The 13,013-nt window shown below is 50.6% G+C and overlaps 1 protein-coding gene across 1 annotated transcript in view; it reads left to right on the top strand.

Moving 5' to 3' along the window:
- The window catches only part of ABCC3 (ATP binding cassette subfamily C member 3), a 47,857-nt gene extending 36,240 nt beyond the window's left edge, over positions 1-11,617 (top strand). Inside the window, exons 26-31 of the mRNA XM_068977563.1 lie at positions 319-420; positions 3,014-3,160; positions 3,311-3,469; positions 4,057-4,223; positions 8,566-8,760; positions 11,098-11,617. Of these exons, the coding sequence (XP_068833664.1) occupies positions 319-420; positions 3,014-3,160; positions 3,311-3,469; positions 4,057-4,223; positions 8,566-8,760; positions 11,098-11,206 (879 nt within the window). The 3' untranslated portion in view covers positions 11,207-11,617. The remainder of the gene's footprint in view (positions 1-318; positions 421-3,013; positions 3,161-3,310; positions 3,470-4,056; positions 4,224-8,565; positions 8,761-11,097) is intronic.
- The last annotated feature ends 1,396 nt before the right edge of the window (positions 11,618-13,013 follow it).

The raw sequence follows: 13,013 nt of genomic DNA, 5'->3' as shown, positions 1-13,013 counted from the left end.
CTCTAGTCCTGCCACAAACCTACTGAATCAGAAGCTACATTTTAAGAAGATTCCCTGGGAAATCTTTCTTGCGCATGTTAAAGTTTGAGAAACGCTGGGATGGGGAGCCTTTCGTTTGAGAAACACTGGGATGGGGGGCCATTGTCACTGCCTGAGGTACAATTGTGATTAGAGCTCCAGGTGGCATAGCTATGGGTTTGCCCAGGCCCACCTGGGTCATAGTTGGGATAGGAGCATAACGAAGGAGTCTGAGCTCCTCCCATAGCCATGTCAAGGGAGTACAGATTGCCCCACTTATGACCCAGTCCCTCTGGCTAGGTGACGTTGGCTCTGAACTGGATGATACGAACGATATCAGACTTGGAGTCTAATATTGTGGCTGTGGAGAGAGTCAAGGAGTACTCCAAGACGGAGATGGAGGTGGGTACGGAATCAGCCTGGGGCAGGGAGAGTTGAGAATAGCGGGTAGGGGTGCTTGATGGCCCACCATCCATCCCTACATCCCCCCTAGGCCAGCTCTTCGGGTGGCTCTTCATTCAGTCCTTAAAGAGAGTCAACCAGAGGTCTAGGTGAGGAGGTGCAGAGGGTTCAGAGTTGGACAAGACAATTCCTGATGAGTAGATAACAGCTCCCGTGTTCCAGGCCCTCCTCAGTCACAGTACTTTGTCCTCCCTGGGACCCCCGGTCCGGTGACCTGCCTCTGTCCCTCGGTCCATGAGTTCATCCAGCCTGGATTCTGTGCTCCACCAGCGCCAACACTCTCAACTCCCTTGCGCTTCTCTCTGTCATCCTCTCTCCAGTTGAGCCCATCTGTCTACCTTCTACATGCCGGTGCTCGGCTGCTAAAATGTTGCTGGAGAAGATCATTGATTTTACTTCAAGTTTATAACCACACACCACTGCAGGGTATTCCCATCTTGCTTCTCCAGGAAGCCTATGTTTCCAGTTTCAGAAAGATTTGTTTTGGCCATTCCCTTTCCTTAAGCTCCCACTCGCTGTGCTCAGCCATCGACCTTGCCTAACAGTTCAGTGAGGAAATAGGTTATGAGATGTGAGCCCCCTCAGCCTACCTGCCTCTGGACTTTCGAACCTGCCTGGGTCCCTTCACCTTTTTCCTCTTTCAACAGGAAGTGTCCCTTCTCGTTTCACAGTGCATTCCTTCTACTTGTTCGCGTGGCCACCCGAGGACTTCAGTCCTTAATTGCCTGCTGCACCATCCTTCTTGCTCCCTCTGTTGGACGGTCCCCATCCACATGCAAAAATGTGCACTCGAACCTTCCATTCTAGACTCTCAAACCAACCCCCCCTTTCCTGCGTATCCTGTATCTCATTTCTCTGCTCTCCTTTGTCATGAAACTAGCTTTGAAATAGGTGCTCTCCCCCTGCCTTGTCACCTGGTGGCTTGTCTGCCTCCTGCAGCCTGGTTTCTGGCCCTATCACTCCGCTGGATGCACTCAGCAGCGACTTCCTTGGTTCCAGAGGTAAGGATGCTTCGCTGTTCTTCTCTAGTTCGACCTCTCGGCATTATTTGGACAAAATAGCCCTCGCTGCTTCTTGAAGGCACTTCATGGTTTCTGTGACCTGAGCTCCTGCCCTGTCAGCCCCCACTGAGCCCTGACCCCGTCTGTTCCTCCCAACCCGGCCTCTCCTGCCCCTGGGGCCCCCATCTGTCCCTGTCTTCTCCCGGCTTCTCTTATCACCCCCTCCTCCCCCCATTCTCTGGGATCTTCAAATTCTCTCTCTTCATGCCTAGCATTACAATTTCCCCTGTCTACATACATGATCCTTTCTCCACAGCCTCAAATATTCCGCCCCCAATCCTGCTACCCATTGTTTTGATACCTCCTCAAGAGAGCATGGCACCCCACTCCAATACTCTTGCCTGGAAAATCCAAATGGACAGAGGAGCCTGGTGGGCTACAGTCCGTGGGGTCTCGAAGAGTCAGACACGACTGAGCGACTTCACTTTCACTTTTCACTTTCATGCATTGGAGAAGGAAATGGCAACCCACTCCAGTGTTCTTGCCTGGAGAATCCCGGGGACAGGGAGCCTGGTGGGCTGCCGTCTATGGGGCCACACAGAGTCGGACACAACTGAAGCGACTCAGCAGCAGCAGCAGCAGGAGAGCAGATTATCTGTACTGGCCGCTTTGTTTATTGATTGCTGACACTCTGATTCCCCTGTTTCAAAACATCCTGCCCTCTGCCTCCCCAAGTAGCAGCAGAGAGATCCCTTAAAAACATACCAAATCACATTATTATTCTGTGCATGGCCCTACATCTTACTCAAGGTAAAAAAAAAAAAAACAAAAAAACAGTCCTTAAACTGCCCTGCCAAGCCCTCCATGGTGGGGTCTTCCACTACCTGTCTCCCACCTCTCACCTTTGTCACTGTGCTCCAGAGCACACCTGGAGGTATTTATCCTTGCTGTTTCCTCTGCCTGGCATGCCTTTCCCTCAGATAGCTACTTGTTTGGTTCCTTTACTTCCTGCAGGTCTTTATTTAAATATCACCTCCTCCAGGAAGCCTTCCCTGACCACCCTGTACGAACAGCAGGGACTTCTCCAGGCACTTCTCCATACTCATCACCATCTGACATTATATAGACTTACTTATTTGTTAACTGTATGCCTCCTTAGATTAGGATGTGAGCCTCACAGGGACAAGGACTTTGTCTCGTTTGCTATTGCTACCCCACCACCTGTCATGGAGTAGCCACCCAATAATAAAGAATGGTGAAAGGGGGAGTCGGGGCATGTGGAAGGGGCTGCTCAGGGATCTTGGGCATGAGGGGAGTAGAGGAGGGCAAAGTTCTGTGGGGAATAATGTCAGATGGATAGAGTCATTGAACCACAAGGTTGGGCCACACAAGTGCCAGGGGCTCCCCGCCAGGCTCCCTGGTAGGTGAGGATGGCAGGGGCCTGGGAAGAGAGGCAGACTGAAGATGGAAGAGGGCTGGGCTGGGGAAGAGATGGCCCCCTGATGCAGAGCCTGTCCTCCCCTGGTGACCAGGCCCCCTGGGTGGTGGAGGGCAGCCGTCCGCCAGCAGGCTGGCCACTGAAGGGTGAGGTGGAGTTCCGAAATTATTCCGTGCGCTACCGGCCAGGCCTGGAGCTGGTGCTGAAGGACCTGAGTCTGCGAGTGCATGGTGGCGAGAAGGTGCGTGTGGGGCGGGTTTGTGCCTGGGGAATGTGGGTCTGTGGGATGGCAGGTACCCAGCCTAGAGGTCTGCTTAGCCTTCCAGGGGAGTCCTGGAGACAGACCCACCAACTCCCCCGCCTTTGCCTGACAGCCTCCTACCCTCTCCAGGTGGGGATCGTGGGCCGCACTGGGGCTGGCAAATCGTCCATGACTCTCTGCCTGTTCCGCATCCTGGAGGCGGCTGAGGGCGAAATCTACATCGATGGCCTCAATGTGGCCGACATCGGGCTCCATGACCTGCGTTCTAAGCTGACCATCATCCCCCAGGTACCAGTCTGGCTTTGTCTGGTCACACTGACCAGTGACCCTGGGGGCAGGCTCCACGCTTGTCCTGTAGCTTGAGGTTCAAGACTGGGACCTCCATCTGGGAAGCTGGGGAGCAGGACAGCAGGGGCAGAGCCACAGAGGGACCACGTGTCATGGGTCTGGAAGGGACAGATGTATCCTGCTCCATATCACCCGTCCTCTGACCTCCTAGACCAGCAGAACCACAGACTCTTCCATACGGCCCACACCAGAGGTGTTCTATGCTGCTCTCCTGGTTTCACAGCTCTGCATTACGTTTCACTTTTTCTGGCTTCTCTGGAGTATTTTTCTGCCGACTGGACACTCTGGAGTCAGATTAGCAGCTCAAGGTTTCTACTTTAGCAGAGGACTTTGGGTTGGCAAAGCTGAGGTTTATCATGTCTCCACAGGCATTTTTCTATCTCTTTGGCCATTGCCTCCCTCCTGGAGGGTTGGGGACACGGTGGAAATGCTGCCACCTCAATCCCTTTCTTGTTCCCTGGCCTCGGGGCCCATGGCTCCCTCTGGGGCCTGAGCTGCCTCCCTCTGAGGACTTGCTTTGTCCCCAGGACCCCATCTTGTTCTCGGGGACCCTGCGCATGAACCTGGACCCCTTTGGCTGTTACTCAGAGGAAGACATGTGGCAAGCTTTGGAGCTGTCCCACCTGCACACATTTGTGAGCTCCCAGCCCGCAGGCCTGGACTTCCAGTGCTCCGAGGGTGGGGAGAATCTCAGGTAACAGCTGGGAGTGGGTGGGTCAGGAATAGCACTCCGCTGCATTAGAGGATGTAGCATCAAATGACACCAGGCCAGCCCTCTCCTGCCCTCCCACTCCCATCTTGTTGTGGTTGAGTCACTAAATCGTGTCGGACTCTGCAACCCCACTGACTGCAACACATAAGGCTTCCCTGTGCTTCACTATCTCCCAGAGTTTGCTCAAATTCACGTCCATTGAGTCGGTGATGCAATCCAACCATCTCGTCCTCTGTCGCTCCTTTCTCTTCCTGCCCTCAGTCTTTCCCAGCATCAGGGTCTTTTCCAGAAATTTGGCTCTTCACATCAGGTGGCCAAAGTATTGGAGCTTCAGCTTCACCACCAGTCCTTCTAGTGACTACTCAGGGTTGATTTCCTTTAGGATTAACTGGTTTGGTCTCCTTGCTGTCCAAAGGACTCAAGAGTTTTCTCCGGCACCAGGATTCCAAAGTATCAATTCTTCTGCACTCAGCCTTATCTAGGGTCCAACTCTCACCTCTGTATATGACTACTGGAAAAACCATAGCTTTGATTATATGGACCTTTGTCAGCAAAGTGACGTCTCTGCTTTTTAATATGCTGTCTAGGTTTGTCATAGCTTTTCTTCCAAAGAACAAGCATCTTTTAATTTCATGGCTGCAGTCACTGTCTACAGTGATGTTGGAGTCCAAGAAAATAAAATCTGCCGCTATTTCCATTTTTTCCCCATCTATCTGCCATGAAGTGATGGAACTGGATGCCATGATGTTCATTTTTTGAATGTTGAATTTTAGGCCAGCCTTTTCATTCTCCTCTTTCACCTTCAACAAGAGGCTCTTTAGTTCCTCCTCACTTTATGCCGTTAGAGCGGTATCACATGCATATCTGAGGTTGTTGGTATTTCTCCTGGCAATCTTGATTCCAGCTTGTGAGTCATGCAGCCCAGCATTTTGCATGATGTACTCTACATATAAATTAAATAAGCAGGGTGACAATATACAGTCTTGACATACTTCTTTCCCAATTTGGAACCAGTCCATTGTTCCATGACCAGTTCTGTTGATTCTTGTCCTGCATACAGGTTTCTCAAGAGACAGGTCAGGTGATCTGGTATTCCCATATCTTTAAGAATTTTCCACAGTTTGTTGTGATCCACACAGTTAAAGGCTTTAGCATAGTCAATGAAGCAGAAGTGGGTTTTTGTTTTTGTTTTAATTCCCTTGCATTTTCTATGACCCAACCAATGTTGACAATTTGATCTCTGGTTCCTCTGCCTTTTCTAAATCCAGATTGTACATCTGGAATTTCTCAGTTCATATACTGTTGAAGCCTAGCTTGAAGGATTTTGAGCATTACCTTGCTAGCATGTGAAATGAGTGCAACTGTACCATAGTTTGAACATTCTTTGGCCTTGCCCATCTTTGGGATTGGAATGAAAACACCTTTTCCAGTCCCGTGGCCACTGCTGAGTTTTCCAAATTTGCTGGCAAGTTTAGTGCAGCACTTCCACAGCATCATCTTTTAGGATTTGAAATAGCTTAGCTGGAATTCCATCACCTCCACTGGCTTTGTTTGTAGTCATGCTTCCTAAGGCCCACTTGACTTCACACTCCAGGATGTCTGGCTCTAGGTGAGTGAGAAAGTGTATCTTTCCCTTTGTCCTTCACCTTTCACTTCTTTTCTCAGCTGTTTGTACAGCCTCCTCAGACAACCACTTTGCCTTTTTTTGTGTTTTGTTTTTCTTGGGGATGGTTTTGGTCCTTGCCTCCTGTACAGTAACTTCTGTCCATAGTTCTTCAGGCATTCTGTCTATCAGATCTAATCCGTTGACTCTATTTGCCACATCCACTGTATAATCATAAGGGATTCGATTTAGGTCATATTTGAATGGCCTAGTGATTTGAACTTGGGGCACTCTACTGTATTGAGCATATCTGTGTGCCAGGCTTCTCACTGACTCCTCACACAAGCCCCAGAGAGACTGAGCTAGGGCCAAAGGGGCACAGCTGGGAGAAGACATGCCTGGGCTTTCAGCTAGGTCTGGAAGACTCCAAGGCCCCAGTCAGTTTCCTCTTGTGAGGTTGTCAGTGCTGTGCTTGGCCTGATGAGGGGGCTGTGGACCGAACCTGTTGAGAAGACCAGAGGAAACATACAGAACTTCAGGGAAGTCTTTTATTTTTTCCGAGTTGGATGCAATTTTGTCTCTGGTTTAGAAGTGGGCAAAGTGAGCTCTCCAGGCCTTTCTTTGCTTCCTTATAGCCCCAGATTTTATATCCCCAGCCACTGGGTCATGTATCAGAGAGAGTCAGAGTCACTTCTCACTGAGTCTAAAAGCTTGAGATACATGTGCCTGTGTTAACTGTGTGGTTTGGGGCAAGTTGCTTAACCTCTCTGTGCCTTCGTTTTCTTAACTCTAAAAGGAGTATGGGACAACAGTTCCATTCCTTTAGCACCATGCCGCCATCATTTGGACAGGGTGGTTTTATGGGTTTTGTGATGAAATGGAAAGCACTTAGACTGGATACACTCCTAAGAAATTTTGCTATTCTTATTATTCTACTCAGTCCATACCTGAGTGGACTCTCTCCAGACAAAACAAAAACAAAAACTTGTACATGTCAGTTCAGTTCAGTTCAGTTCAATCGCTCAGTCGTGTCCGACTCTCTTTGTGATCCCATGAATCGCAGCACGCCAGGCCTCCCTGTCCATTACCAACTCCCGGAGTTTACTCAAACTCGTGTCCATTGAGTCGGTGATTCCATCCAACCATCTCATCCTCTGTTGTCCCCTTCTCCTCCTGCCTTCAATCTTTCCCAGCATCAGGGTCTTTTCAAATGAGTCAACTCTTCGCATCAGGTGGCCAAAGTATTGGAGTTTCAGCTTCAACATCAGTCCTTCCAATGAACATTCAGGACTAATTTTCTTTAGGATGGACTGGTTGGATCTCCTTGCAGTCCAAGGGACTCTCAACAGTCTTTTCCAGCACCACAGTTCAAAAGCATCAATTCTTTGGCACTCAGCTTTCTTTATAGTCCAACTCTCACATCCATACATGAATACTGGAAAATCTTAATAGTGTTCAAGGCACGTTGGCCTCCTCTATCTCCTTTAATCTTTACTGCAGTCCTGTGGGCTAGAAATGAGGCTCCAAAGTATAAAACGATTTGCCCAAAGCCACTTAGCTAGCAAGGGGTGGGGCAAGGACTCAGGGAAGTGGGAGTTTTTGCCCCAAGCCTTTACTTGCTGCCTCATAGCCACTGGTGGGATGCCCCCACCTCCAGAGTCAGCCTTGTAAGAATGAATGTGTCCAGTCCCTGGATCTCACTCACACAACCAGGTTGAGGGTGGCTGGCGGACAAGCCTAGGCTACCAGACCCTGTGCCCCATAGCTGTGTTTTGGCCCATTCTCTGATCCCTGCTTGCCATCAGCACATCTCGCCAGATCACCCCTCCATCCCCACGTCAGCCAGGACCTGAGCCAGAAATCCACTCCCCTCCTCCCTCCCTGAGCTTGTAGTCACTTTACGCATAACCTGTATCCTGTGCCAGTCCCACCATAAATCAGCCCTAAATTCTATCTGGCAGCTCATTCTGCTGCCAAAACCTTCATTAGTTGCGGGAATGGGCTGAAAGAGAGCCTGGTCTTCACTTGGGCTGGAGTGACTCACCCCTTTGGGAAGGGCTGAGGTATTTGTCCTTGGGTGTGGGGGTGCTGTAGCCTCTGTGGTTGGGAACACCGCCTTGCTTTGTTCCTTAGCTCTGGCTTCCAAGGCAGGGGTTGAAGATATGCATTTCACCCCTCCTCCACCTCTCCAGTGACTAGACGTGGGGAGCCCCCTAGATCCTCCTCTGCCCTGCCCCTTCTGAGTTCCCACCAGAGCCCTAATCTGTATTCCCTATGGGGGCAGGAGATGGCTGAATTGTGTGGTATTAGGCTCAGCAAGATAGCATGATATATGCAAATACCAGGAGGAGTCATTCCAGTGTGTGATTACTAAGGTGTAAATGACTGATAGAGTGAAACAGAGGCACGGTGGCACTAGCTAAAGAGAGAGACGGGGGAAGAAGCACAGACGGAGAGAGCCGGGGGTGCCACGGAGAGACTGGGGATTTCACAGTGTTAAGTACTGGCTCTACCTCAAGGCCCCTCATTATCCCGGTGGTGTCCAGACCTCAGCTCTGTGTTCCAGGAGTCCTGGGCTAAGGCAGAAATGGGAGAGGTTAGACAGAGAGCCAGCCCGAGGCTAATGAAAAGGAGCGGAGACAGAAACAGCTTGGGGAGGAAAGCCTGGGGGGCAGGTTGGGGGCACCCAGCTGGAGACTTCCTTGCTTTCCCTACTCCCAGTGTGGGCCAGCGGCAGCTCGTGTGCCTGGCCAGAGCCCTGCTTCGCAAGAGTCGAATCCTGGTGTTAGACGAGGCCACGGCCGCCATTGACCTGGAGACTGACGACCTCATCCAGGCCACCATCCGCACCCAGTTTGAGACCTGCACAGTGCTGACCATCGCGCACAGGCTGAACACCATCATGGACTACACCAGGTAGCGCGCTGGGACCCGAGCAGGGAGGGGCAGGCGAAGGGACAGGCAGATCATCTGGCTATGTGGATGTGGGAGCCTTAGGGGATTATCTGCGGTATGGAAGGGGGATAACACCATGGGTCACCTGGGCACTGGGTACACAGTGATGGTTTCTGAGACACAGGGACACTTTGGAGGTAAGAATGTTGGGAATGGGCATGTTGGGGCTCCCTGAGGCTCGATTCACTCCCCTACCCCAGCCCTTAATGCTGAGATGAGGGGAACCAGATCCTTCATGCTAAATCCTGTCACTTCCTGAGCACCTTGCCCATGGCTTCATTTGCTCCTCATTCCCACCCTGTGGGCATATAGACCAAGAAGCCACTGAGGAAAGGTATACGATTCTTGGGTCCACGCACAGTAGACGCTTTGTTGTGGGAAAGCAGAGGGCGGAGTCCCAAGCCTGGCTCTGCTGCTGTGTGACCTTGGGCAATTTGCAAAACCTTCATGAAACTGTCTCTTGAGGTTGTTGTAAGTAATCAGTGAAATAAAGTATTAAAAGTGCAGGTGATCCTAGAATATGTTCATTTCCTCCCTAACCCCTTGTTGTAGTTCTCCCTAGAACCAGCTTCTCAAAAGAATTAGGGAAGAAGCCTTGCTCTTGGTATCTTACAGCTTCCCTGGGGAGTCAGCCCATTCAGCCAAAAGGAAAAAATGTGATCTATTCTCTCATTGTGCCTAATGTCAAGGTGTAGCTCTGGAGGACAGGATAGAGGTTGGGGGACTCAGGAGCCTGATGGAAGTGAGCTGGTACTGGACTGCCAGGCTAGCTCCTTTGGAGGCACAGGAGCTCAGGGTGAGGAAGAGGCAGGAGGCTGCAAAGAATCTATGCTGAGGTAGTATGGTGGGAGTACCTCGACAAGGTTTCATTCCCAAAACAAACATCTGTAGGGTGTGGGGAGCGGGGGAAACACACGGACAGGGCAATGGGCAGACCTTGTCCCTCTCTCAAGTGTCCCCACACAGGTCCCAGGGGCTCGGAAACCAAGCTGAGAATGCCTGACGCTACTGTCTGTTCCATCCCCACCATATGCCCGCTCTCCACTCCTATCCGAGACCCACTGGGAGAAGAGTGGGTAGGAAGGCTTGAGCCCTGGGTCCACACAAGGGAAAGGGCCAGACCAACAGGATCTCTTCCCAGGCCTAACTGAAAATGGTTTTTACCAGCAGCCCTGAGGGGCAAAACCTCAAATTGACCTTGGAGGTTGGGAGTTCAGTCATTTGAGTGGATCAGGCAGAAATTAATGACATAATCACGCTACTGAACATGTAATTAGAGCCTGCAGGAAGGAAGCAAGGGTCCACATGTCTAGGCAGAGGAGCCAATCCATAGAGGCAGCGCCAAGCCCTAAAGGACGAGTAAAAGTTGGGTAGCAAGGAGACGTGATAGGGAGGGAGCTGGAAATTTCGGGAAAAGGCTGTAGCACGTGCAAAGGCCCGGAGGTAAGAGGGCACAAGAGTTGAAAGGGAGAAGGGGCAATAGAACCAAGAGGAGGGGAAGAAAGCTAGGCCTCACTCTGCTGCACTGGGGACCATGGGAAAGCATTTAGTCCTCACCCCAAGAGCAAAGGGAAGCCACTGAAGTGAGGTGGGCAGTGGCTAGATAGTGATGTTCACAGACACACCTCTTCCCAAGGGGCTCTTCCAGGAGCCCCACAGGGGGGTCAACGACTGCATGCAGTCCAGGCCCTCCTACTGGGGAGCATCTCCTAGGACGTGGGGGAGCCCTTTCTGCTTCCACCTCACCCTGGGAGCCAGCTTGTCAGCTCTGCACTAGGTGTATCCTGTGTTTAGTTGGCAAGAGAGTCTAAGCCCAGGCCCAGGCCTGACTATGTATGTGTGGGCGGGGGGAGATCCACCCATCAGCAGCGGCCAGATTTGTAGCCAGATTCCAGCGTCAGGCCTCACTGCAGCCGTTCCCACCGTGTGCCTTTGTGAGTTGGCACAAAGCAGATGGATACATACAGGCCCGTGGCTCCCTGTGCACACTCCTGTGATCCTGGTGAGGGGAAGGGCTCATTAAGGAAGGTTTTCAGAGCCCTGACTAGCAGAGATGAATAGGACCTTGTGTTTGATCCTAGAAACTGCCTCATCTGCCAGAACAGCAAATGGAGTGGCTAAAATAACCAGTCTTGCAAGTGTGCACATGTGGCATAGTGCTAGTGTTGGGTGGGTTGACTGAAGTGGAAGGGTTGGCATTGTCACTGAGGGGTCTGAGCTGTACTCAGAAGGGCAGGGTTGGACCACGAAGCCAGATCTGAGCTGATGGAGACCTGACCACTTCTTTTCTTTGGCTAGGGTCCTGGTCCTGGACAAAGGGACGATAGTTGAATTTGATTCTCCAACCAACCTCATTGCAGCCAGAGGCATCTTCTATGGGATGGCCAGAGATGCTGGACTTGCCTAAAATATATTTCTGGTCTTTCTTCCTGGACATTCTTAAAGTTTCCATCACGAATGGAGAGGACACCAAATATGTCTACAGAATGGACTTGATGGCAAACGTTGGTGACATTTGTTAGGTCTTTGTCCCTGCCGGGTGCCTTGTAGGATAACCATGCTAAATGCTTCAGGGGGGGAAGTGAGGGCCCAGAGGTGAGTGACATGCCCAAGGTCATTGCTAATATGTGGCAGAGCCCAGACTAGTCCCCAAGTCTCCTGATTCCCAATGTGGCATTATTTCCACACTGTACTGCTTATAATCATTTCAAGGGATGACCTCCCTACCCCCATGATTTTTCGTATTTTCTAATCTGAAGTGTTTTTGGTTTTGTTTTTAAAAAGCTTTCTCCTCTTCGAACAGAAGACTGCCAGGTCAGACCATCCCTAGGAACTGAGTCCAATACTCATTAAAAATGGAGCACTGATGAAATAAAGCTACATGTTAACAATACATACACTCCAATGTAGCCTTTCTCTCTGTTCACAAGGTCTAGGGGCTAGGGCCTTTATTGGAGGTGAGAGGAAGGAGGGAGACGCCGAGGTAGCCTTTATACACATCTACATGGCTGGAATTATCTGAAAACATCAGACCCAAGAGCTTTTGGCTGGAAATACTGTCTTCACGGCCAAAACTCACTGGGTAATTGCCAGCAGTTCCTGTTCTGCTGTGTAGAGGCTGTAAAAAGGTGAGAAATAAAGCCCCTGATATCTGAGCTGAGGCCTCTTGAGAAAGCTGCTGTGAACACCTCCACATGTATGTCATCCCTCAGACCACCACGCCTGCTTCTCTAGGGGATGAGAAGTGCGTGGCACTTTATCTCCTTGCCCCTTTAGCATTGTGTTCCAGACAGGTCCCCATAACCCACGAGCTCTCCAAGTCATTCACCTTCCTCACTCTGGCTGAAGCTGACTGGGGGAGCACAGAGCAGCCCCGGGCCTACCCCCCGTTTTGAACGTCCCAGGCTGGTAAATGAGAGGAGGGGGTAACTTGCTTTTCCGAACAAGCCAATGAAATGTTTATTTTCCTGCAGGTCAGAATTTACCTGGCACGCAGCCTTCAAGTCTTCTGGTCTCCTCTTTCGTTTCTTCAACCTTTATTCTTGGTATAATGTGACTGGTTATGGATGATGTCTTTTTTCTCCTCCATCCTAAATGGTTTTCAGTAGGTGTGGAGATGGCTCCTTTGATCTGATTTTTCTATATGTGTTGGGCCAGGCTGTGCTGCAGGACTATTTGTTAAAGGTTAATCACATTTTGGGGGCTGGCCGTTTCTGCCCAGGATGTTTATGAGTGTACAGAGGAAGACTTCCATCCTTGTGATAAAGCAAGTATAAAAGCACCAAGGCCCAAATTATTCTGCTTCTCCTTGGAGCTAAGAAAAGGTCTTTGCTATGCTTCCTGATTTATCAGGCCAATTTGGCATGACGTATGCTTTGTGAGGCTCTAGCTGCCCCAAACCAACAGAAATGCAGATTCATTCGGCATCATTCTCAGCTAAAGATCTGAAAGGCTGTACTTCCTTTCCTATCTTGGAAGTTTGCCTCTGAGCTCACTGAGACCCTGACAGGTGCTGGCAGCCCAAAGGAGAGACTCAGTTGTATAAAGTAAACAGGATAATCAAAAAATGTGGTTAATAGAGGATGGCCTCCATCTAGCGGGCTCAGCTACTCTGGGGAAATGAAGCTGACTGCTGTGAACTTAAGAGGAAAGACACCGCACAAAATATCTGTCTCTGGTGCCACTAAGCGCCACCACGGCAGTAGGATGGAGGA

This window comes from Capricornis sumatraensis, chromosome 8 (assembly GCF_032405125.1).
Source record: "Capricornis sumatraensis isolate serow.1 chromosome 8, serow.2, whole genome shotgun sequence".
In the NCBI taxonomy this organism is placed as follows: Eukaryota; Metazoa; Chordata; class Mammalia; order Artiodactyla; family Bovidae; genus Capricornis; species Capricornis sumatraensis.
This window is presented reverse-complemented; position numbering and strand designations above follow the sequence as displayed.